Source organism: Globicephala melas, chromosome 7 (assembly GCF_963455315.2).
Source record: "Globicephala melas chromosome 7, mGloMel1.2, whole genome shotgun sequence".
Classification (NCBI taxonomy): Eukaryota; Metazoa; Chordata; class Mammalia; order Artiodactyla; family Delphinidae; genus Globicephala; species Globicephala melas.
Genome location: NC_083320.1, coordinates 108,835,090 through 108,858,225, shown reverse-complemented (window position 1 = coordinate 108,858,225; position 23,136 = coordinate 108,835,090). Strand labels below are relative to the sequence as shown.

Here is a 23,136-nt window from a genome sequence, read left to right as displayed (position 1 = left end):
GAAGAGAATATCCAAGAACTATGGGACAATTTCAAAAGGTGTAACATGCATAATGGAAATACCCGAAGAAGAAAGAGAAGAAATATTTGATAACAATGACTGAGAATTTTCAAAATCAATTTCAGACACTAAATCACAGATACAGGAAGCCTAGAGAATTCAAGAATGATATTCAAGAATGATAAATACTAAAAAATCTACATTTATGCATATTATGTTCAAACTGCAGAAATCAAAGGCAAAGAGAAAATGTGAAAGAAGCCAAGAGGGGAAAACACCTTACGCATGGAGGAAAATGGATAAGAATTATACCAAAGTTCCCTTCAGAGATTATGCAAGCAGGAAGAGAGTGATAGGAAATAGTTAAACTATTGAAAGAAAAAACCCACACCTAGAATTCTGTATCCAGAAAATTATCCTTGAAAAGTGAAGGAGAAATAAAGACTTTCTCAGAAAAAAAAAAATTGAGGGAAGTTGTCACCAGTAAACTTGCCTTGCAAGAAATTCTTCAAAGAGAAGGAAAAGTATACAGGTCAAAAACTCAGATTTACATAAAGAAAGGAAGAGAAGAAATAAATGAAGGTAAATTAAAATCTTTTAATTTTCTTATTCTTAATTGATCTAATGGGTAACATTTTGTTCCAAATAATAATAGTGATTATAGGTTATGAATAGGTGAAATGAATGACTGCAATATTATAAAAGATGGGAGAGAGAAGTTGGAACACTCTGTAATAAGGTATTTGCACTATCCATGAACTGGTGTAGTGTTATTTGAAAGAAGACGTATACTGGATGTAAGTATATATTGCAAACTCAAGAGAAACAAAATTTTTAAGTTTTTATAGAAATAAATTTATTTATTTTATTTTTGGCTGCACTGGGTCTTTGTTGCTGCACGTGGGTTTTCTCTAGTTACGGCAAGTGGGGGCTGCTCTTCATTGTGGTGTGTGGGCTTCTCATTGCGGTGGCTTCTCTTGTTGTGGAGCACGGGCTCTAGGTGTGTGGGCTTCAGTAGTTGTGGCACGCAGGCTCAGTACTTGTGGCTCGAGGGCTCTAGAGCTCAGGCTCAGTAGTTGTGGCACGTGGGCTTAGTTGCTCCACGGCATGTGGGATATTCCCGCACCAGGGCTCGAACCTGTGTCCCCTGCATTGGCAGGAGGATTCTTAACCACTGTGCCACCAGGTAAGTCTCAAAAACTTTACGTTTTTAAAAAAGTATAATTGATATGCTAAGAGAGGAGAAAAAAATAATACAAAATGCTCAATTAAAGCCAGAGGAGGGGACTTCTCTGGTGGTCCAATGGTTAAGAATCTGCCTTCCAATGCAGGGGACACAGGTTCAATCCCTGGTTGGGGAACTAAGATTCCACATGCCACAGGGCAAATAAGCTTGCATGCCACAATTAGAGAGCTCATTGCCACACTAGAGAGCCTACATGCCACAACTACTGAGCCTGCACGCTCTGGAGCCCACACGGCACAACTAGAGAGCCTGTGCACAGCAACTACTGAGCCCGTGTGCTCTGAAGACCACACGTCACAACTAGAGAGCCTGCACTCCACGACTACTGAGCCCACGTGCTCTAGAGCCCATGTGCCACAACTAGAGAGAAGCCTGCGTGCTGCAATGAAAGATCCTGCATGCTGCAACGAAGATCCCACATGCCACAAATAAGACCCAGTGCAGCCAAATAAATAAATTAAAAAATAAATAAATATTTTTTAAAAAGTAAAGGGATGGAGGAAGATACACCATACTAAAACTAATCAAAAGAAAGCTGGAGTGGGTATATTGATTTCAGACAAGAAAAATTATCAGGGATATAGAGAGTTATTACATAATGATAAAGGGTTCAATTCTTTTAAAAAAAATATGTAACATGTATGCACCTAACAACAGAGTGTCAAAATATGTGAGGCAAAAACTGATAGAAATGAAAGGAGAAATACATACTCTTCTATCAGTAATTGATCCAACAGGCACAAAATTAGTAAGGACATAGTTAAACAGTAGCAGTCATTAACTGGACCTAATTGACATCTATAGAATACTTCATCCAATGACAATAGAATACACATTCTTCTCAAGTTCACATGGAACATTGACCAAGACGGACCACATTCTCAGCTGTAAAACACCTTAAGCTTATAAGAGTAAATAGAAATTGTACAATGTCTGCTCTCAGACCACAATGGAACTAAACTAGAAATCAACAGAAAGGTTAACTGGAAAACCCCAAAATATTTGGAGATTAACAACCCATTTCTAAATGACACATGGGTCCAAGAAGAAATCTCAAGAGAAATTGAAAAGTATGTTCAACTAAATGAAAATGAAAGCACAACTTATCAAAATTTGTGGGATGCAGCAAAAACAATAGTAGAGGGAAATTTAGAGCATTGAATGTGTATAATTAGAAGAAAGATCTAAAATCAATAACCTAAGCTTCTACTTTAGGAAAGTAGAGAAAGGAGCAAATCAAGAGGAGGAGATCGAGACGGCAGAGTAGGAGCACACAGAGCTCACCCCCTCCCCATGAACAAAATACAGAATACATCTACATATAATAGTTGGCACTGAAAACTAACTGGAGACGGGCAGAAAGGCTCTTGTACAACCAAGTCTGTAAGAAAGATCCACATGGAATCAGGCAGGAAGGGAACAGAAGTGATCAAGTTGGGACCTGTTCCCCCAGGAGGGGACACGGAAGAGGAAGGGATTACACAGGTGGAGGCACTCCTTAGGGGAGTGAGTAGTTCGGTCCACATATTGGACACCCCAGCCCTGAGGTCCAACACTGAGCGGACGAGTTCCATTAGCTGGTTTGAAAACCAGCGGGACTAACAGGAGGGTTGTGAGAAACCAAGATTCCACTCTGAAGAGCACGCAAGTGCCTGGTTACTCCCGGGAACGAGGCAGAGGAAGCGGATTGAAACTGCACAGGACTCTGGGTGTGCCCCAGCCTGAGCCTAGCACCTGCCCTACCCCACTTGCTCCCCAGCACAGCTCCACACTAGGGCGAGGACTGCTGTGGCTGCGGAAGAGCTCAGTGGTGTGGGACAGAGCCAGCTCAGACCCAAAACAGCTCCTGAAGGGGCAAGGGCAACCCTTACTGACACTTAAGGAGGCAGAACCTCAGGACTAGAATAAATAATCCTAAATTTATGTGGAACCACAAAAGACTCCAAATAGCCAAAGCAATCTTGAGGAAAAAGAACAGAGCTCGAGGTATCTCACTGACTTCAGACAACACCACAAATCTACAGGAATCAAAACAGCATGGGGGACTTCCCTGGTGGTCCAGTGGTAAGGAATCTGCCTCCTAATGCAGAGGACGCAGGTTCCATCGCTGGTCGGGGAACTGAGATCCCACGTGCTTCAGGGCAACTACGCCCAGAGGCTCAACTAGAGAGTCCACGTGCCGCAAACTACAGAGCCCATGTGCTCTGGAGCCCACGCGTCACAACTAGAGAGAAGCCTGCGCGCCACAACGAAAAGCCTGCATGCCGCAATGAAGATCCCAAGTGTTCAACTAAGACCCAACACAGCCAAACAACAACAATAACAACATGGTACTGGCATGCACACACACACACACACACACACACACACACACACACACACACACACACACACACAGACACAGAGATAATGGAACAGAGAAAAGAGCCCAGAAATAGATCCACACAAATACAGTCTACTGATCTTTGTCAAGGGAGCAAAGACAATTCAGTGGAGAAAGAATAGTTTTTTTCAACAAATGGTTCTGGAACAACTGGACATCTACATGTAAAAAGATAAATTTAGGGCTTCCCTGGTGGCGCAGTGGTTGAGAGCCCGCCTGCCGATGCGGGGGACACAGGTTCGTGCCCCGGTCCAGGAAAATCCCACATGCCGCGGAGCAGCTAGGCCCCTGAGCCATGGCCGCTGAGCCTGCGCATCCGGAGCCTGCGCTCCGCAACGGGAGAGGCCACAACAGTGAGAGGCCCGCGTACCACTAAATAAATAAATAAAAATAAATTTACACACAGACCATACATCTTTCATAAAAATTAACTCAAAATGTATCATAGACCTAAATGAAAAACTCAAAACTATACAACTTCTAAAAGATAATTTAGGAGAAAATCTAGGTGATGTTGGGGTTGGTGATGACTTTTTATTTATTTATTTATTTTTCACTGCGTTGGGTCTTCGTTGCTGCACGTGGGCTTTTTCTAGTTGCGTCGAGCAGGGGCTACTCTTCACTGTACTGTGTGGGCTTCTCATTGCGGTGGTTTCTCTTGTTGCAGAGCACAGACTCTAGGCGCGTGGGCTTCCGTAGTTGTGGCACGTGGACTCAGTAGTTGTGGTTCGAGGGATGTAGAGCACAGGCTCAGTAGTTGTGGCTCATGGGCTTAGTCGCTCCGCAGCATGTGGAATCTTCCCAGACCAGATCTTGAACCTGTGTGCCCTGCATTGGCAGGCGGATTCTTAATCACTACGCCACCAGGCAAGCCCGGTGATGACTTTTTAAATACAATACCATTCTTGAAAAAAACCTGACAACTTAGCCTTCATTAAAATTAAAAACTGCTTTGCAAAAGACACTGTTAAGAAATAAAAATACAAGCCACAGACTAGGAGAAAATATTTGAAAAATGCACATCTAATAAAGGACAGGTATCCAAAATATATTTTAAAAACCCTCAACAATAATAAAACAAATGATTCGTGTTTTAAAATGGGCAAAAGATCTGAACAGGCATCTCACTAAAGAAGATACGCAGATGGCAGAAAAGCATATGAAAGATACTCAAGATTAAATGTCACTAGGGATTTGCTAATTAAAACAACAGTGAGGTAGCATTACATACCTATTGGAATGGCAAAAATCTAAAACACTGGCAACACCAAATGCTGGTGAGGGTGTGGAGCAACAGGAACTCTCATCCATTGTTGGTGGGAATGCAAACTGGTGTAGCCACTTTGGAAGAGAGTTTGGCAGCTCCTTACAAACCAAACATAATCATACCATACAATCCAGCAGTCATGTTCTTTGGTATTTTTCCAAATGTTAACTTATGTTACGTAATTTGAAAAATTACAATATGTTCCTACAAAACCTGCACACAGATGTTTTTAGCAGCTTTATTCATACTTTCCAAAACCTGGCAGCAACCAAGAAGTCATTCTGTAGGGGACAGATAAACAAACCATGGAAAATCCAGACAGTGGAATATTATTCAGCAATGAAAAGAAATGAGTTCTCAAGCCATGGAGGAAACTTAAATGAATATTGTTTAGGGAAAGGAAACGATCTCAAAAGGCTACATACTGTAGGATTCCAAGTACTCTGGGACGTTCTGGGAAAGGCAAAACTATGGAGATGGTAAAAAAGATCAGCGGTCGCCAGGGGCTTAGAGGAAGGGAGGGAAGGATGAGTATGTGAAAGAGGATTTTTAGGACAGTGAAAACATTTTGTGTGATACTGTAATGTTGAATACATCTCATTACAGGTTTGTCAGGACCCATACAATGTACAACACAAAGACTGAGCCCTAATGTAAATTATGGACTTCAGTGAATAATAGTGTATCAATATTTAGGGACTTCCCTGATGGTCCAGTGGTTAAGATTCTGTGTTTCCCCTGCAGGGGGCGTGGGTTCGATTCCTGGTCGGGAAACTAAGATCCCACGTGCGGAGTGGTGCAGCCAAAAAATAAAAATAAATAAAAAATAAATAAAAATTTTGACCCATCAGTTGTAACAAACACACCACAGCAATGCAAGTTGTCAATAATAGGGGAAAATGTGGTGGTGGTGCAGGTGAGGATACACGGGTACTCTCTCTACATTCCATTCAATTTTTCTGCAAAACTAAAACTCTTGCTTAAAAATTAAAATATTAAAAATTTTAAGTGTACCTACCCCCACTCCCATCCCAGTTAATTTGCTGATTAAGGAGACTAGGGGTTTCTCAATGGTAGAGCCTAGTCTCCCTTAGTCTCAGGTATCTGGGAGACAAAGTCCTATTCAGAAAAAGGGCCTGCCTCAAGGAACCTTCCAGTCTCCTTCTTAAGATATTTGCCAGGCTTCCCTGGTGGCACAGTGGTTGAGAATCCACCTGCCAATGCAGGGGACACGGGTTCCATCTCTGGTCCGGGAAGATCCCACATGCCACGGAGCAACTACGCCCGTGAGCCACAATACTGAGCCTGCGCTCTAGAACCTGCGAGCCACAACTACTGAGCCTGTGTGCCACAATTACTGAAGCCCGTGCTCCACAACAAGAGAAGCCACCACAAAGAGCAGCCTGCGCACCACAATAAAGAGTAGCCCCCGCTCGCCACAACTAGAGAAAGCCTGCGTGCAGCAACGAAGACCCAACACAGCCAAAAAAAATAAATGATAATAAATAAATTAAAAAAATAAAAAGATGTTTGCCAAACTTGGAAGGAGCACTGTCAGGGGGTTGGGTGGGGAGAGGGAGGACTAAAGAGCAAAGCTTAAAACTGCTAAAGGGAAGAACAACCTCCTGCATCTTCGGGGTGGACAAGACAGACCTGTCAGGCTCTCAGTCCAAAGCTGAGATGTCTCCCCAGGAAGCATTTGAAACCAGATGGGCTCTGAATCTAACTAAAGTTGCCATCCAGCTTCATCCCAGCTTAGTTCTTTTTTTTTTTTTAATTGAAGTATAGTTTATTTACAATGTTGTGTTAATTTCTGCTGTATAGCAAAATGATTCAGTTATACATATATACATTATTTTACATATTCTTTTCCATTATTATCACAGGATATTGAATATAGTTCCCTGTGGTATACAGTAGGACCTTGTTTATCCATTCTATATATAATAGTTTGTGTCTCCAGCTTAGTTCTTTTTTTTTTTTTGCGGTACGCGGGCCTCTCACTGTTGTGGCCTCTCCCGTTGTGGAGCACAGGCTCCGGACGCGCAGGCTCAGCGGCCATGGCTCACAGGCCCAGCCGCTCCGCGGCATGTGGGATCTTCCCAGACCGGGGCACGAACCCATGTCACCTGCATCGGCAGGCGGACTCTCAACCATGGCGCCACCAGGGAAGCCCCAGCTTAGTTCTTGATTGAACCAGAAAGGGGAAACATTTTCTGATAGGAAAAAATATATATTCTTCAATCACTGGTTCCTTTATAAACAGTTTTCAGCATACTGTAAAAATTCCAAGATGGGCAAAGAAACAGGAAAATGAAACCAAGAGAAAAAAAGCCAATATATGTATACCCACAGATGATCCAGATATTGGAATAGGTGACAATGATTTCAAATGACTATAACAATATAAGATAGAGAAAAAAAATGAATGAAAAGATGGAGAATTTTTTTGAGAGAGAGGAATATGCAAAGAAAATCATATGGACATTCTAGAGTGGAAAACTTTGCTATCCGACATTAATAACTCACTGGACAGATTTCACAGGGATCGGACACAGGAGAAGACAGAATTAGTGAGCTTGAAGAAAGAATAATAAAAACTACTCAAATCAGCACAGAGAGAAATAAAGGAGTAAATGAGGAGGGATTGGATGGCAGGTAATGACCGCTTATATGAAGTCCTCTGTACTAGTTGGTTGTTTAACCATGTGCATGTATAATTTTGATTTCTTTTAAGCACGTGCAACATGCTCCTGCCTGATGAAAGGTCCTGTGGGACCTCAGTGCCCACACTCTGGCCCTTACGCTCCTAGTACAAGATGATGAGTGGGTGCAGGGGAAAGAACACGGCTAGAACCAGGGGTCCTGGACTTCAGGCCTAACTCTACCATCGACTTGCAGTGAGATCTGGGTTTTCTTGCCTTCTAAATGAGGGTCAAGTGACGAGTGCTATGGCCCAGTGGGGTGAGGTGACTGGCCCCCAAACAACATCAATTCTCTGGGACCAAGTTAGGCTTTTCCACCCAGTTGCCACCACCCAGCTCCAGCTCACATGCCTTATCTCAGGCGATGGCTTGTTCCTGCATCTCACTTTGTAATAGAATCAGAACTCTGTCTGTGGAGAGTACATGGCAGGGACGTGTCAGCCACTGGGACCCTGCATTCCCAGGGCTGGTCCCATTCAGCTCCAGCCTCTGCCAGAAATTGGAGGACACCCTCACCTGCCCCCCTGCACCCCTCCCCAGTTCCTTACTCTGCTGAGTTCTCTCCAGGACCGACATTAACTAAAGGGTCCTCGCTTGGAGTCAGACAAACGTGGGGGCAGGTCCTCATCCTCTCCATACTCACTGTGTATTTGGAAAGTAGTTTCACTTCTCTGAGCCTAAGATGGGTAAAATGGGAGAGCGTGTGTCTCTTAGGATGGCCCAGAGGATTAAATCAAACGGTGCCTATGAAGGGCCTAGAACAGTCCTTGGCACTTAGCACAGGTCAAGGTGAGCAGGGCGCTGGAAAGATTATGGTGTGCTTTCTTTCCCCACATACATAATTGGAAATAAAAATCATCCTAAACCACAAAATAAGTGCAATCAAGTCCATCAAAATTCTGCCTTTCCCATGATGACTACCTTCAATGCCTTTTTTTTCTCTTGACAGATTACTTTCAAGCTCAATTTCCCAGTTGTTTTAGCAACCTAAGCGCGTGCTCACTTGGCCGCCGAGACAGGACTGTAGCCCTGTGGGTGGGGACAGGTGGGGATACCACCAACCACGCGGAGCAGAGGGCGGCCACTGCCAGCTGCCTGCCCCTCCATGTCCAACCCTGGAGAAGCCCCATGGAGCCCCCAGAGGGCTGGCAGGGTGGGCTCAGGGCTCCAGTCTCCAAGGGCTGCAGCCAGGGCCAGGCCTGGCCCAGCACCTGCCCTGGGGAGTCTACCAAGGGACAAGGCTGAAGGTGGCTAATGATTGAACCATCCCAAATATTGACAGAGCCCAGGTCCTGCCACTGCCCAGCCGTCCATGACTCCTCTTTCACCTGCGACCTGGCTCCGTGTCACAGAGGACAGAGCAGGGACTTTGGAGCCAACCACACCCCCAGCCGGACTCCCCCGATAGGGACAACTTAGGCATCCCCTCTAGCCTCTTTCCTCTTCATCAAAACGGGGACCCTCAGCAGTTCGCCCCTCTGGTTGGCGTGAGCTTTCCATCACACGGTCAGCTGCAGTGAAAGTATTCAATATGGCCACCGTCACCCTGACCTGTGGCCTCTCCGGGGACAGCCCTTGGGGCCCGTCTTGCCACCCAGGCTCTCCTGGCCTCCCCTGAGACTTGGCCCGCCTGTTCCTGGACCGTTGCCTCCCAGCTCTTGCCAGCGCCCTGCCGTCTCCCACCAGCTCACTGTGGTCCTTTGGCCTCACTTTGGTTGGCAGTTTCCCATCTGTCCTTCCAGGTGAAGCTGGGTTGGAGGGCTCCTCAGGAGGCAGAACCCCCAGCCCCTCGCTCCAGCAGCCCCAGCCTCGGGTTCTCTGCATGGCCAGCTTCCACTGGAAAACTGAACTCTTCCACTTTCACAGCTGACTTCAGCCTTGGCTGACCTTCCCCTTCTCTGAAAAGGTTTTAGTTACTGTGACCATCAGTCCTGGATTTGCATGAAGGAAAGGAGGGGAGGGAGGAGCTTACCTCAGCGAGTCCTAGGCCAGCAACTGGGAAATGGCTGAGGCACTAAATGTAAAATGAGCCGGGCCCCTGTTGCACTGTTTTGCTCCTTTTGCTCACTTTGGGGAGCAGACTTGTTTAAGATGGGAACTTTCTGTTCTTTAAAAGTTTGGTAGGGACTTCCCTGGTGGTGCAGTGGTAAAGACTCCGTGCTCCCAATGCAGGGGGCTCGGGTTCGGTCCCTGGTCCAGGAACTAGATCCTGCATGCATGCCTCAACGAAGAGTTTGCATGCCGCAGCTAAGGAGCCGGTGAGCTGCAACTAAGACCCAATGCAGCCAAATAAATAAATGTGTTTTTAAAAGTTTGGTAGAATTCACACACACAAAAACAACATGTGGCTGAAGCTTTCGAGGGGAAGTGGGAATGGCTTTCACCACTTCAATTTTCTTCTTGCGTCAGCATTCATATTTTGTGTTTTTTCAGCATTGTATCTATTTCATGTATGTTTTCAAACTTATTAGCTTAAAATAAAATACTTCCTAATTCCCTCCCTTTTCTTTCTTTTTTAATTGAGATATTATTGACGTATAACATTATACTCGTTTCAGGTGTACAAAATAATGATTCGATATTTGTATATATTTGCAGTATATATAAGTCTAGTTAACATCCGTCACCACACAGTTAGTTTTTTTTCCTTGTGATGAGAACATTTAAGATCTACTCTCTTAACAACTTTCAAATACACAATACAGTATTGCTAACTATAGTCACCATGCTGTACATTACGTCCCCATGGGGTGTGTGTGTGTGTGTGTGTATATCACATTTTATATTTCTATCTCATATCTAGCTATCTACCTACCTGTCTCATATTTTCTCTATCTATTCATCCAGTGATGGAACTTAGGTTGTTTCCATGTCTTGGCTATTGTAAATAATGCTGCAATGGGTGTGTGTGTATCTTTTTGGGTTAGTGTTTTCGTTTCCTTTGGATAAATCCACAGAAATGGAATTGCTGGCTCATACGGTAGTTCTATTTTTAATTTTCTGAGCATCGTCGATACTGTTTTTCCATAGTAGCTGCACCAATTTACATTCCCACCAACAGTACACAAGTGTTCCTTTTCCTTTACATCCTTGCCAACACATGTTATTTCTTGTCTTTTTGATAATAACCATTCTAACAGATATGAGGTGACACCTCATTATGGGTTTTTTTGTTTTGTTTTGTTTTGTTTTTGTGGTACGCGGGCCTCTCACTGTTGCGGCCTCTCCCCTTGCGGAGCACAGGCTCCGGACGCGCAGGCTCAGCGGCCGTGGCTCACGGGCCCGGCCGCTCCGCGGCATGTGGGATCTTCCCGGACCGGGGCACGAACCCGTGTCCCCTGCATCGGCAGGCGGACTCTCAACCACTGCGCCACCAGGGAAGCCCCCATTTATTTTTTAACCTGTTTAATTTATTGGTTTTGAGAGAGTTCTTTTAAATTTCCATATACAATTGCTTATTTCTCCCTGCACTTCTGTCAATTGTTGGCTTATAAATATTTTGAGGTTATATTGTTAGAGGCATATGTTATTTTATCATGATTATACCTTTCTACATGATTGATTCTTTTATCAGTATTTAATGTCCATCCTTGTTATTTGTGATATTTTTTCCTTGATTGCCATTTTATCAGTTATTAAAATCACTATCTTAGCTTTCTTTTCATTCAAAGCAATGTGGAATTTCTAATATTATTTTCAGTCTTTCATTGTTTCTTGTTTTTACGCTATCTGTAAATAATATATTGTCAGGTTTATTTTTTATTCTGAAAGTTCTTTCTTTTTATCGATAAGTTTAACCCAGTTACATTTACCCTTATTATTTCCATCTTACTCCATAGTTTCCATTAACTGTACTTTCTTCTTGTTTCATTTTATAGTTTTTGTATGTTAGTCCATATTGAGTTAATTTTTGTATAATTTTTGTGTTCATTTTTTGGCTTGTCAATGCCCCGTTGTACCAGCACCATGTGTTGACAAGGGTCTCCTTCCTCCATCGAATTGCTTTTGCATCTTTGTAAAAAAAATCATATGGCCATGGCTGTGTGAGTCTATTTCTGGATTCTCTATTCCATTCCATTCATCTATGTGTCTCTCCCTCCACCAATACCACACAATCTTGTTCACTGTAGTTAGATTATAATCCATGACACTGGGTAGAATGATTTCTCCTAATTTGTTCTTCTTTTTCTAACGTGTTTTAGCTACTCAAGGTCCTTTGCCTTTCCATATATATATATATATATATATATATATATATATATAAAACAGTAAGCTTGTTTACAAAAAAATCATGTTGAGATTTTTCTATGAATTGTGTTAAACCTATAGCTCAATTTTGGGAAAATTGACATCTTTACTGTGTTGAGTCTTCCATTGTTTCTCCATGTATTTAGGTCTTCTTTAGCATTTTGTAAGTGTCATCACACAGATCTGGTACATGTTTGTTATATGTGTATCTAAGTACTTCATTTTCTTTAGAGTGATTGGAAGTGGTATTGTGGTTTGAATTTTGGTTTCCACATGTTCATTGTTAACATGTAGAAATACCATTGATTTTTACGTGCTTCTCATTGACTTTTATTCTCCTTCTTTGCTTTCTATGGACAGATCAAGTCTTCTTATGTTGCTTTAAAAATTGTATTTTTGTTCTTGTTTTGGTTGTTCTTAGGACCGTTTCCAGAGACTTTATTTGTTTGTTTGTTTTAATGGTTGTCACTAGTTTCACTGGAGAACAGGTCAGCAGATCTCTTCGGGCTGGGATGCCAGAAGTTCTCTCTCCCACACTAGTTCACCACCTTGACAGGAGACTCACCTGGGGAATCTTTAACAAGGGCAAAGACCTCAGCATGCGGTCACTCTTTCAATCCATCATGTCCCACTGCAAGTGTTGGGGACACTGGCCTTAGGCACTGATCAGCAGATGGTTCCAGCCCCAGGCCTGGCTTCCTTCCACCTCCAAGCAGTCCCACCTACCCTTTCCCAGGCCCTAAGGAGACATCCTGCTGCCTCCTTCTCAGCCATGCCTCTTTCCTTGTGTTGCACGTACAGAACTCAGGTGTCTCCCCTGGTCTGTAAGCAGCAGCTGTGGTTCCGACAAGAGGGATGTAATCATAAGTCAAGGCCTCCCGTACCATTGGCTGATTTGTGCTCTACTTTCTTTATCCTCATTGGCCCTGAGCGTCTTGGCACCTACCCAAGCAGAAAAGGTCCTGAAAGTTCCTTTTGTCCAGTGGCTTTCAACCATAGCCACACATTAAAATGACCTGGGGAGTTTAAAAAATATCAGTGTTTTTGTTCCCCACCCCAAGTCAACTAAACCAGAATCTCTGTGGGTGAAACTGGATGTAGATGTCTTTGAAAGCCCTCACCCACACCCCCAGCCCCCAGGAGATTCAAAAGTACACTGAAGGTTGAGAACCACTGCTCTCAATCTTATCTTTCCATTTGCCCAGAGAACAGAAGTGACTTGCGAGTCACACATTTAATGACTTTAGACTAATTGCCTCGGCTTTGTGTCACCACTCTCCCCTGTTGTCGGGTGCATCCTAACTGATTTCTCTCAGTTATGCCTTTGAGGCCAGGTCAAGACAGAGTCAACAGCCTACCACTATTCACGATTGTGTGGCATCGTTCTTTTTTTTTTTTTTTTTTTTTGGCGGTACGCGGGCCTCTCACTGTTGCGGCCTCTCCCGCTGCAGAGCACAGGCTCTGGACGCGCAGGCCCAGCGGCCACGGCCCACGGGCCCAGCCGCTCCACGGAATGTGGGATCCTCCCGGACCAGGGCACGAACCCGTGTCCCCTGCATCAGCAGGCGGACTCTCAACCACTGCGCCACCAGGGAAGCCCAGCATTGTTCTTAAATAGCTTCCCCACACCTACAGCGTGAGTTCCTTCTGGGCTGAACCAACCCCTCTGTGTCTCTGGCTCCTCCCCACGCAGGCCGATGCTGGCCTCCAGAGCCAGCAGGAAGAGTGGGGGGCGGCCTGAAGGGCCCTGGCTTGGGAGTCAAACCAAGTTTGAGTTTTGGCTCCACAATGCAAACCTTCCTGAACCTCAGCTTCTTCCCCCGTAAGAGGAGCTGCAGTCTCTACCTTCAGAGCTGGCTTTACCGTCAGGATCCCTGGCTCACACAGGCCCCGTCCAAAGCCCTGGGGGGGACTCTCCCAGTTTTGGAGTCCCATGTTTTATTCTTTTTCATAAAGCGAGCTTCCCCGAACTTTACCGGCTTTAGACGCCGCAAACCTTGGGTCTGCTCCTTCCTACCTCACAGAGTAGTTGTTGTGGAAGGTAAATAAGATCCAGTTCATAAAGTGTGGGGCGTGCAGTAGATGCCCCCAAAATACTTCCCTCCAGAACAGCCCAGAAAAGGGTCGGAAAGACAGACAGATCCATAGCTGCTGTGCTTGCTCCATGCCCTTTTTAATGTCCAACATCTTGGCCATTCAACAACCCAGCCCCCGTCCAAGGGTGTCCTCTGGGGTCCAGACACAAGTGGGGAAGACGCTAAGGCACCTGGCTCTGGAGGGGGGCCTCCTTAGCGTTGATGTAGCCGTGGATCCAGTCGAGGTAACGGCTGACTTTGGTGTAAACACCGTAGTTGTTGAGGCGCCCGCAGCCCTCGCCCCAGCTCACCAGGCCCACCAGAAACCAGGTGCCGCGGAAGGAGACGACCATAGGCCCCCCGCTGTCGCCCTCACAGGCATCCCGCGGGTCCCCCAGGATGCCGGCGCACAGCATGTTCTCGGAGATCTTGTTTTGCATGGCCAGAACGCACATATTGTGCGGGACCAGGGGGACCCTGACGAAGTTGAGGACGAAGGTGCGGTTTCTCTTGGCCTCGCTGCGGTAGCCCCAGCCTGTCACCACCGTCTCCTGGCCGACCTGGGTGAGCTCGCGGTCCGACAGGCCACTGTCTGGGAGGCAGATGGGCACGATGGTCTGCGAGAGAGTGGCGGGCCGGGCCAGGTGCAGCAGCGCGATGTCATTGTCACTGGTGCTCTTGGTGTAGTTGGGGTGGACAAACACCTCCTTGATGTCCAGGTCCACTTCCCACTTCTCCCAGCGCCGCAGGTCATACTCCCCTGCAGGGCAGAGGGGCTGTCAGAGTGGGCTTGGGGGAGCCTCCCTCCCCTGGGGCCTCCTGAAGCCAACGTCGCTGCCACGCTCCTGCAGGCCCTCGTGGAGGGACAGCAGGAGTGGTCACCACGTATGCCCGGCACTGTCCTGGGCCACATGGTCCCTATCAAGGGTAACAGCCCGTGAGTGTCAGTCCTAAAGGGGCAGAACGCTGGTCTGAATTCAGGACTGGCTCAGAGACGGAGCAGTGAGGCCTGGGAAGTGACCGGCGGAGGGCAGTCAGCAGGGAAGCCTGAAGCTCCCTGGAGACCTGGGACATAGACCAGAGCCGCAAAGAGAACACGGGACACCTGCCAAGATGGGGGCAGGGCAGGAGCAGCCAGCCGGACACAGGCTCCACCAGGGAAGAAAGATCTGGACCACACACAAGACACAAGGTCTTCTCAGGCGAGGCTGCTGGTTCCTGGAAAGCGAGGGTGAGGGCTCTGCCTCCAAGCCCAGCCCCGCTGGAGGCCACTGGCCTCTGCTTGTGCTGGGCGTGATGGCAAGGGTGTGTGAATCTGGTCATTCACTCTCAGTACGGATCTTTGCCTCTTTTTTTTTTTTTTTGCATAAAGATTGAAGTGAGAGAACCCTCGCCCCCCAGAAATTGGTAGAGAGTGGGGTCTAGGCTCGGGGAGCCCTGGGCTGTTGCAGGGAAGCGGCTGGCTGCTGTACCAGATGCCAGGGCCCCCGCTGCACAGTCCATCCCGGTCACCCTGTGTGAAGCGTGGCCCTGCACCCCAGGGTGCTGCAGGTCCACACACACGGCCACTCCACATAGTGAGAGTGAAGACACAAGTATGTGTGTAACCTCCTCGCTGGCAAACACACGTGTGTAAGCACCTGGGCACCAGATTCGAAGAGAATCCCTTCCGTGCAAACTACCTGGTGTCATTGTGTCTAAAATGCCGCCACAGGAGTGGTGGGGTGGGAGCACACGGGCCTCTTCCCCCCAGATGCCTTCTGTGCGGCCCTGGTGTCGTCTTGCTCAAGCACCCTGGAGACCAGGCTCCCCACCGAGCCAGCCCGTCTGGGCCACCCCTCCGGCCTGGTTCCAGCCCGCACCTAGCCTGACGATGAGCTTCTTGCGGTCGTCCAAGCAGTGGGCCGCTGTCAGCACCCAGGAGACGTGGACGAGCACCGCCCCGCAGGCCAGCTTCTTCTTCGAGTCCAGCAGGATCACCTGTAATGGGGGGTGGGCAGTGACGGCACCACACGGCCTTCTGACAGCTCCGTGTCAGGGCCCCCGCTCTCAGCACAGCCCCAGGCACTAGCTGCGTAAATAGGTCTTCCCTGGGTTCCCTGGTCACACGGGCATGGACTTTTTTGGCATTTTCTTTTCTGCACGTTTGATGGAGTTTGCCCGTTCCAGGGTATCTCCCCGCCTTTGCCTGTGCTGTTCCTATAACCATCCTCAGCAGCATCCGGAGAGTTCTCCTCACCGTCGGGGGCTCAGGCTGCTCGTCGAGTCCTCTGAGAAGCCTTTGAGGCCCCCAGGCTGCCTTGGGAGCCCTTTCCAGGTTCCCTCAGTCCCTGTGCTGTCAGCCGGCTCTGGTCCCATTGGGTTACCATGTGTTTAGGAGCCTGAATCTCCTGGGGGCTGTGAGCTCCCCAAGACCTGCCAGTCCCCTGCTTTTTTTAATTTTTCTTTTGCGTTACGTGGGCCTCTCACTGTTGTGGCCTCTCCCGTTGCGGAGCACAGGCTCCGGACGCGCAGGCTCAGCGGCCATGACTCACGGGCCCAGCCGCTCCGCGGCATGTGGGATCTTCCCGGACTGGGGCATGAACCCGTGTCCCCTGCATCGGCAGGCGGACTCTCAACCACTGCGCCACCAGGGAAGCCCCCCACCACCCCCGCTTATTGATCTCTGGACAATCCCCCCCGCCGCCCCGACCCAGTGCCTGGCAGAGATGGGGACCAAATAAGTGTTAGCTCCCATGGCGGGGCAGAGGACAACCCTCCCTCCCAGCCCTTTCCCACGCAGAACACCGCTCCCCTCAGCCAGGCTTCTGCCTCAAATACCACCAGCAGAGCATTATCTTTCCAGCTCTTTTTAAAAGCTATACCTCTCCTTCCTGCACATTCCCCCTTGGCCCCTGGTGCCCAGCCCACCCTGCCCGGCTGCTCCTCTCCCATCGGGTTAGCGCCATCTTTCCCTGGAACCCTCCACCCTTAGCACTGCCGCCGCCCCCCACCCCCACCCCAAGCAAAGGCTGCACTTCCCTTCCCACTGGTGCCTCCTGAGCAGGAACTGGGTGGGCTCAGTGACTCCTGACCCAGCTGGTGAGCCGCTGCCTCTCTCTCCTCTCACCTGCCAGGGGCTCTCTCCCCATCCGGCCTCCTGCCCACTGATGAGCCGTGGATCTAATTGGCCTTCTTGGTCTACTTGGTCTGTGTCACGTTTCAAGTTCTTGCGTTTCTTCTCCATTCGCTTCCCTGGCCTCCCACAAGGGAACGTCACTGAAGGCAGGGGGAGGCTGCTGAGTGCCTGCTGGGTACTGCTCCCGAGACTGCCCTCCCATCTCCGTCCCCCTCCTGCCAGCAGCCTCCTTTGCTGCCTTGTAGGATAAATGATGCTCAGACGCTCAATTCTATCAACTTGCAAAGCCCCTCGGGATAGTCAGTCGGTTAACGAACAGCGCCACTTAATGGCAAGAGTCGGACCAAGCAGCATCTCTACCTAGCGGTGCGCCCTTGGGCAGGTCGTTAAAGTTCTCAGAGTTGGGACACCCCAGGGCTGTTGGGAGTAATCCCTGAGATGCACAAGTAAGGTCTCAGCGCTGGGATACTGCCGAGCTCCTAACAGAGGTAAGGACTTATGGGGAGGAGGAGGTGGACACGCCCAGAGAGCCGCAGAGTGGCTCTGAGCACGGCTGTGAGCTCCAGCCCAGAGGAGAGAGCACTGAGCAGAAGTGAGGGCTGGGAGGCGGGCCAGGGCCATTCAGGCTGCGATGGGAGACTTAGACTCGCGAGAAGCAGTGGGAAACCATCAGCAGGGGGATCGCCTAGTGACAGAAAAGGGAGATGAAACAACAGCGCCAAGATTCCAGAAGCTGGACAGCAGAGGGACATGGTAACTGACTTGGCCGACTGAGAAAGCCGAAACCTCATCCAGTGGTAGGAGACGCAGGGAGCAGGCTGCTTGGCAACACAAACGCCCAGGAAGCCTCCACGTGTCTCTGAAGAAGCTGTGCAGGTGGGGCTACAGCAGGAAGGTTGAGAGCTTGTCAAAGAAACTGCTAGAGCCCTCATCAGTGGCTTGACTCTCCTCTCTGACCCCTGCAGAAGACCCTAGGTGTATTCTCCGCAGACGGTGAACCAGAGACCTGGGGACTCCAGGCACCGCCACAGGAAACAGTGACACGCAAGGCTGACCAGAGAGAGTCACGCAGACATCTGCAGACGGGGCAGATGCCAGTTCCTCTCCCCCTACTCTCCCCAGGGGGCTGGAAGCCAGGCTGGGACCACCCAAGCATGAACTGGGAGGATTACTCTCAGAAAAAAGCCTAAAGACCTAAGACTCTGGGCAATAGGGGTTCTGCCAGTGACCTGGGCCTTCAGATGGTCTCACAGAAAAGCCCACCAGCCAACAGGCCCACCAGGCCTTTCTTTGCACCTTCCTGTCAATCTCTAATTACTTTAAAAGGAATAGTTGGCTTTTTTTTTCAGTAAAAGGACGGGAATATAAAGTTGTGGAAAGTTCCCTGAAAGAAGAACACAAAGTCAAAGATACGGAAACTAGAAGAGATAATGTGATAAGAAAACTAGAAGATCAATCCGGGGAAAGAGATCTGATTAGGAGGTGCAGAAAGAGAGAACAGAGAAAGCACAGGGCAGGTCATCAAGGAAATAACTACAGAAATGTTCCTAGAGATAGAAGACACGCATTTCCACATGAAAAGGGCGCTGCACAGTGAATGCAAGAAGATCCACACGGAGGAGCAACCTGCTGAAATCATGGTAAGAGCTGTGAAACTCCGACTGTTGCGTAAGTATATAAATCCGATAGAAATTTCGATGTATAAAAAGGAAAGTAGAAGAGGAGGCAGAATCACCGTTCCTGTCTCTCCTCAGAGAAGCCAGAGGTGAAGGCGGAAATAAAGCCGTCAAGAGAGATGAGGACGCTGGAGGCGTGCCCGCCCCATCCGCTCCTCCCTGGGGAGATGCGCTACCTCTGGGTTCTTGCTCCAGGCCACGCCCCCAGAGTGGGCAGCGGCCCCTGGAGGAAGGCGGGCGGGCGAGGGCAAGAGCGGGCAGGGGACCCGCCGAGGGCACCCTCCCTCCCCGTTGGGGCGGCCCGTCTCCTTCGCCTGGGACTCGGCCCTGTGGCTTGCTCACCGCCCGGGCGCCCCGTGCTGTCCCCCATCTGCGGCTCACCCTTGGGCTCGCAGAGCAGGTGGTCGTCCCCCAGGCGGTAGCCGGGCGCGCAGCGGCAGTGGCGCCTGCCCTCCTCCTCCAAGCAATAGTGCGCGCAGCCGCCGTTCTCCGCCGAGCAGTTGGAGAAGCGAGCCTCTGCAGGGGACCGGCAGGAGGGCGCCGAGAGAGCGCGGCGCTCTGCGCGCCCGGCCCCGCCCCCGGCCCCGGGGAGCTCCCTGGCCCGCCGCCCGCCGCCCCTCACCTTGAAGGCAGAAGCGGCCCTCCCAGCCCTGCGCGCAGTCGCAGCGGAAGCCGCCCAGGCCGTCGATGCACGTGCCGCGCCCGCAGCACGGGCTGTCGCACGGGTGCGCCGGCGGCGGGGCCGCGCACTGGTCCCCGTCTGTGACGAGGGGTAAGGAGGGGATCACGGGGGTCCGCCGGCCCCGTCCCCGTGCCCCCAGCGGCCCAGAGACCTCGAGGGGCACGGGCACCGCGGCCAGGGGTCTGGGGCGCACTCACCGTGGTACTTGGACCAGAAGGCCATCTGCGGGGAGAAGGGGCGGTGTCAGGGGCCGTCAGCCCACCTGTGTAGATGGGGAGCCCCCGGGGCCCCTCCCCGGGCTGGCCCAGGTCCGGCAGGCAGCATCTAAGCGGGCAGGGAAGGGAAGGGCTTCCACACAAAGAGGGGTCAACCCCGGCCTCTGGGCAGCTGCACCCTGAGAAAAGCCAGGCCCCTTGCCCCTCTGCCCATCTCCACCCCACATCCCAAACCCGCCCCCCGTTTCCCGCCCGTGCAGCTGGAAGCGTCCTCTGGGCGCTGGCTGCTACCCCAGCAGCCTCTGCAAAGGAAGGGACCCAAATCCCACCCCCCACCCCCAGGGTGCTCTGCCTGCTTCCAGCTCCATCCCTCCAGGCACCGGGCGTCTGCTCTTTCCCTGAGCCTGGCCTCAGAGCTGGGTGACGAGCAGGACATCGTGTGTGTGAGACAGGGCTTTTGCCGGTTCAGAAAGTCTGCTTTTCTAAGCAGCTCTCTGGTGGCACTTCTGCTGCTGGGCTGGGACCACCAGTCCCTGAGATCCACTGCTTGATGCCCAGGCCGAAAGCCCCCCTGCTGGCCTGGGAGACCCTGGGTGGGGGGGGGGAGGCACCGGAGGGGTGTGATGTGCCCAGGCTGTGCCTGCCGAAAATCATCTTGGCATCTGCTGAGGAGGCCATTTGGGGGAAGAGGCAGTGGAGATGGGGGCTGAGGGCAAGAGAGGAAGCCACCCAGAGCTCCGCCTTCAGCTGTGAGAGCTGAGTGGGAAGGGCATGCCTACAGACAGCTTGAAGGGGACCCAGGTGGTGGCACGACCCCCAGCTCCTAGTCGCTAAAGTGAGCTCTGGGTGCTGGAGGGGGTCTGAGCCTTGTATCAGGAGCACCTCCCTTACCGAGCGCATCCTACCACCTCAGGGCCACCACCGCAGGGCCCTGGGGGCCAGAGAGGACACAGACCCTTTCCTTGGATCCCCTGAGCAATCAGGTTTCACCCCTGGAGTGTCTAAGGCACAGAGTGAGTGTGTGTGCCCAGACATCAGGGAGTCTTGGGTCACCTGGTCAGCAGGGTGGAAGCAGGGGTGCTGGCCTCTGGATCAGAGGGAGGGAGAAGAGGGGAGGCTGGGGTGGCCAGTCACAGGTGGAGAGGGGGACTGAGCTACCTCCAGTGGGATTGGGTGGGAATCCCTGCCTAAGGCTTCCCCAGACGCTTCTCGCGCTCATTGCAGAGTTTTGTTTCTTGGAGTCCCACGTGCCCTGGCCAAGACCATAGGGCTGTTTACTCCACTGCTGCACCCCTGGCAAGCTGGGAGGGTAAGGGGCTGGTGCCCACCGCTTCCCAGGACCCCCAAGGGGCCCCCGGCTGCCGCTCCAGGTCCCACCCCTGAGCCTCACGCTCTGCACCCAGTCGGGCGGCCTTACTGTGTCTTCCATGTTTTGGAAAATCTCCCGAGCTTCCTCAAATTCACAGGTCTCCTCTGTGCACTCGCGCTCCAGGCTGCCGGGCCGCAGCTCCTCCAGGAAGGTGTTGGCGCGTTTGCGGATCCGCAGCACCTGGTGGGCACGCCGGTGGCTGGAGAACACTGAGTCTGGGAGGGAGACAGGGAGCTCGCGTTGGTGGGGGGCCTGGCTGGCGAGTCCCTGGGGAGGTTTTCGTCTTGGGTCCCTCAGGATTATAATTCCAGGTACCGATACCCTCTCCTCCTCCCGAAGCAGGGGGCCGGCCATCGGAGGACAGGACACTTGACCATTCAGGGTGCGTGCACTGAGGCCGACAGACCTCCCTCCCTCCGAGCCCAGCCCGACCTCCGTGTGACCCTGAGCCCATGTCTTTACCCCTCTAAACTTCAGTTTATTCATCAAAAAATGAGGATGGGATAATCACGTAAAACACTTAGTACGGAAATGAGCGGCCAGTGACAAATGCCATGTGCTGCTGCTGTTGTTATTACACTGCAAAGGTAAGTGGGCCTCGTTCTCCAGATACACCTGGTGCAACCCCGTCGTGAAGCCGTCCCTCCATCCTCCCTGCCCTCCCCTCCTCCCGTCCCCCTCTTGGAGCATTTCCCACGCCCTTCCCCTAGGGCAGGCACACCTGGACAAGGCAGACCTGCCACCCGGGGAGCATCACCAAATGTCTCCTGGGCTCTGAGAGGTGTCTGCCTTGGGGGCAGGGGGACAGCTGGGGTGGAGGGACCAAAGCAGGGGAGTGAGCAAGAGAGGCTCGAGGGTGCCGGGACCAGGAAGGGCATCCTCAGGAAAGGAAGATGTGCCAGACTGAGTCTGGACATAGGAGCCAAGAGGACCGCAGGTGGGAACCGGGGCTGGGAGTGGGGAGGAAGGGCCACCAGGAAGACAGAGCAGCTCAGGAAGCGGCACAAATGGAAGAGCGAGCCCACGGTGGCTGCAGGGGTGTGGGGGGAGGGGCGCCTAAGAGACCAGGCAGCACAGCTGTCCCGCGGGCCTCCTCCTCTCCACATCCTGGTCCCCTGGCCGTGGGGACCAGGGGAGGGCTTGGGGCAGGGCAGCGGGGCCTGGCGCTCTCACAGTTGAGGGAGTGAACGGTGGAGTGGGGGGACCCAGGGGACTCTGTGACCAACCCCCCAGGTAGGAGGAAGGCCGTGACCCCGCGACCCCGGGGGCTCCCTGCCATCGCCACAGGACTCAGCCCCTGAGCTGCGGCCTGCCGCTGTGTTCCCCTCGGTTAATTTATCCCTGTTCCCTCAGGTCCGCCTCTCATCTCCTCTGGCCCTGAGGCTCAGGGGAGACGGTGAAAGGTGTGAAGACCCCGAGGGTCCCGAGGAGGGGGTGGGAGAGTGGCCTTACCGGGAGGAGCTGGTGCGCTGGAAACTCCCCAGATGGTCACGAACAGTAAGAGGCCTGTAAGCCGCCACATTCTGAAGTTGCTGCCACCTGTCTGAGGAGGACTTCTGAGCTTCCGGCAGCCGCGCCAGCCCCCGCTCTGCCCCCTTCCCCGGCCCCGGGTGGGATCGCCAGGGCAAAAGCTGGGGTCGGGGGTCCCTGTTTACTATTCAGACACCCACGTGGCGCCTCGGTCCCCTTGTCTATATGGGGCTAAGGTCACACGACCCGAGCCTGCAGGGTGAAGACAGGAAGTGGAAGGGGCAGCGACCTGGTGAAGATCAAAGGGGACTCGGCACAGAAGGGTGATGGGCAGGTGCACCCAGAACGTTCCTGCCCTCCCTGGGTGAGGATTCGGGGCTGACGCCTCTGCTGATCTAAAGGCCAGGTTAAGAATAATAACGGACTTTTATTGGACAGTCACGGTGTCTTTCAAGAAATTTGGACATGGTTCAGAGGACAGGCCACCAAGTCAGAGCGCCTGGTGCAAATCCCAGCTCCAGGACAGGATTGTCGGGCGAGATCCCTAACTGCCCCTCAGTTGCCTCATTTGTAAAACGGGTGGAAAAACTGTATTTCTGCCTCAGAGGGTTATTGTGAGAATTAAATGAGTTAATCTACATAAAGCTGTTGAATACGTTTGCACCTAGCAAATGCTCAGTAA

General features: G+C 51.1%; 1 protein-coding gene across 3 annotated transcripts; it reads right to left on the bottom strand.

Moving 5' to 3' along the window:
• Positions 1-14,106: 14,106 nt before the first annotated feature.
• Positions 14,107-22,542, bottom strand: PROC (protein C, inactivator of coagulation factors Va and VIIIa). Of its 3 annotated transcripts, none has more exons than XM_060301514.1 (8): positions 22,437-22,542; positions 21,033-21,199; positions 19,598-19,622; positions 19,341-19,478; positions 19,100-19,234; positions 17,034-17,182; positions 15,787-15,904; positions 14,107-14,684 (listed from the first exon to the last, which is right to left on the bottom strand). In XM_060301514.1, the coding sequence occupies exons 1-8, from the start codon at positions 22,504-22,506 to the stop codon at positions 14,107-14,109; spliced, it is 1,380 nt and encodes a 459-aa protein (XP_060157497.1). In that variant the 5' UTR covers positions 22,507-22,542. The 3 variants fall into 3 exon arrangements, with proteins under 3 accessions (XP_060157497.1, XP_060157496.1, XP_060157495.1); XM_060301513.1 differs by having other exon boundaries at positions 19,100-19,175; positions 19,324-19,478; positions 22,437-22,506; XM_060301512.1 differs by having other exon boundaries at positions 21,033-21,193; positions 22,437-22,506.
• Positions 22,543-23,136: the final 594 nt, after the last annotated feature.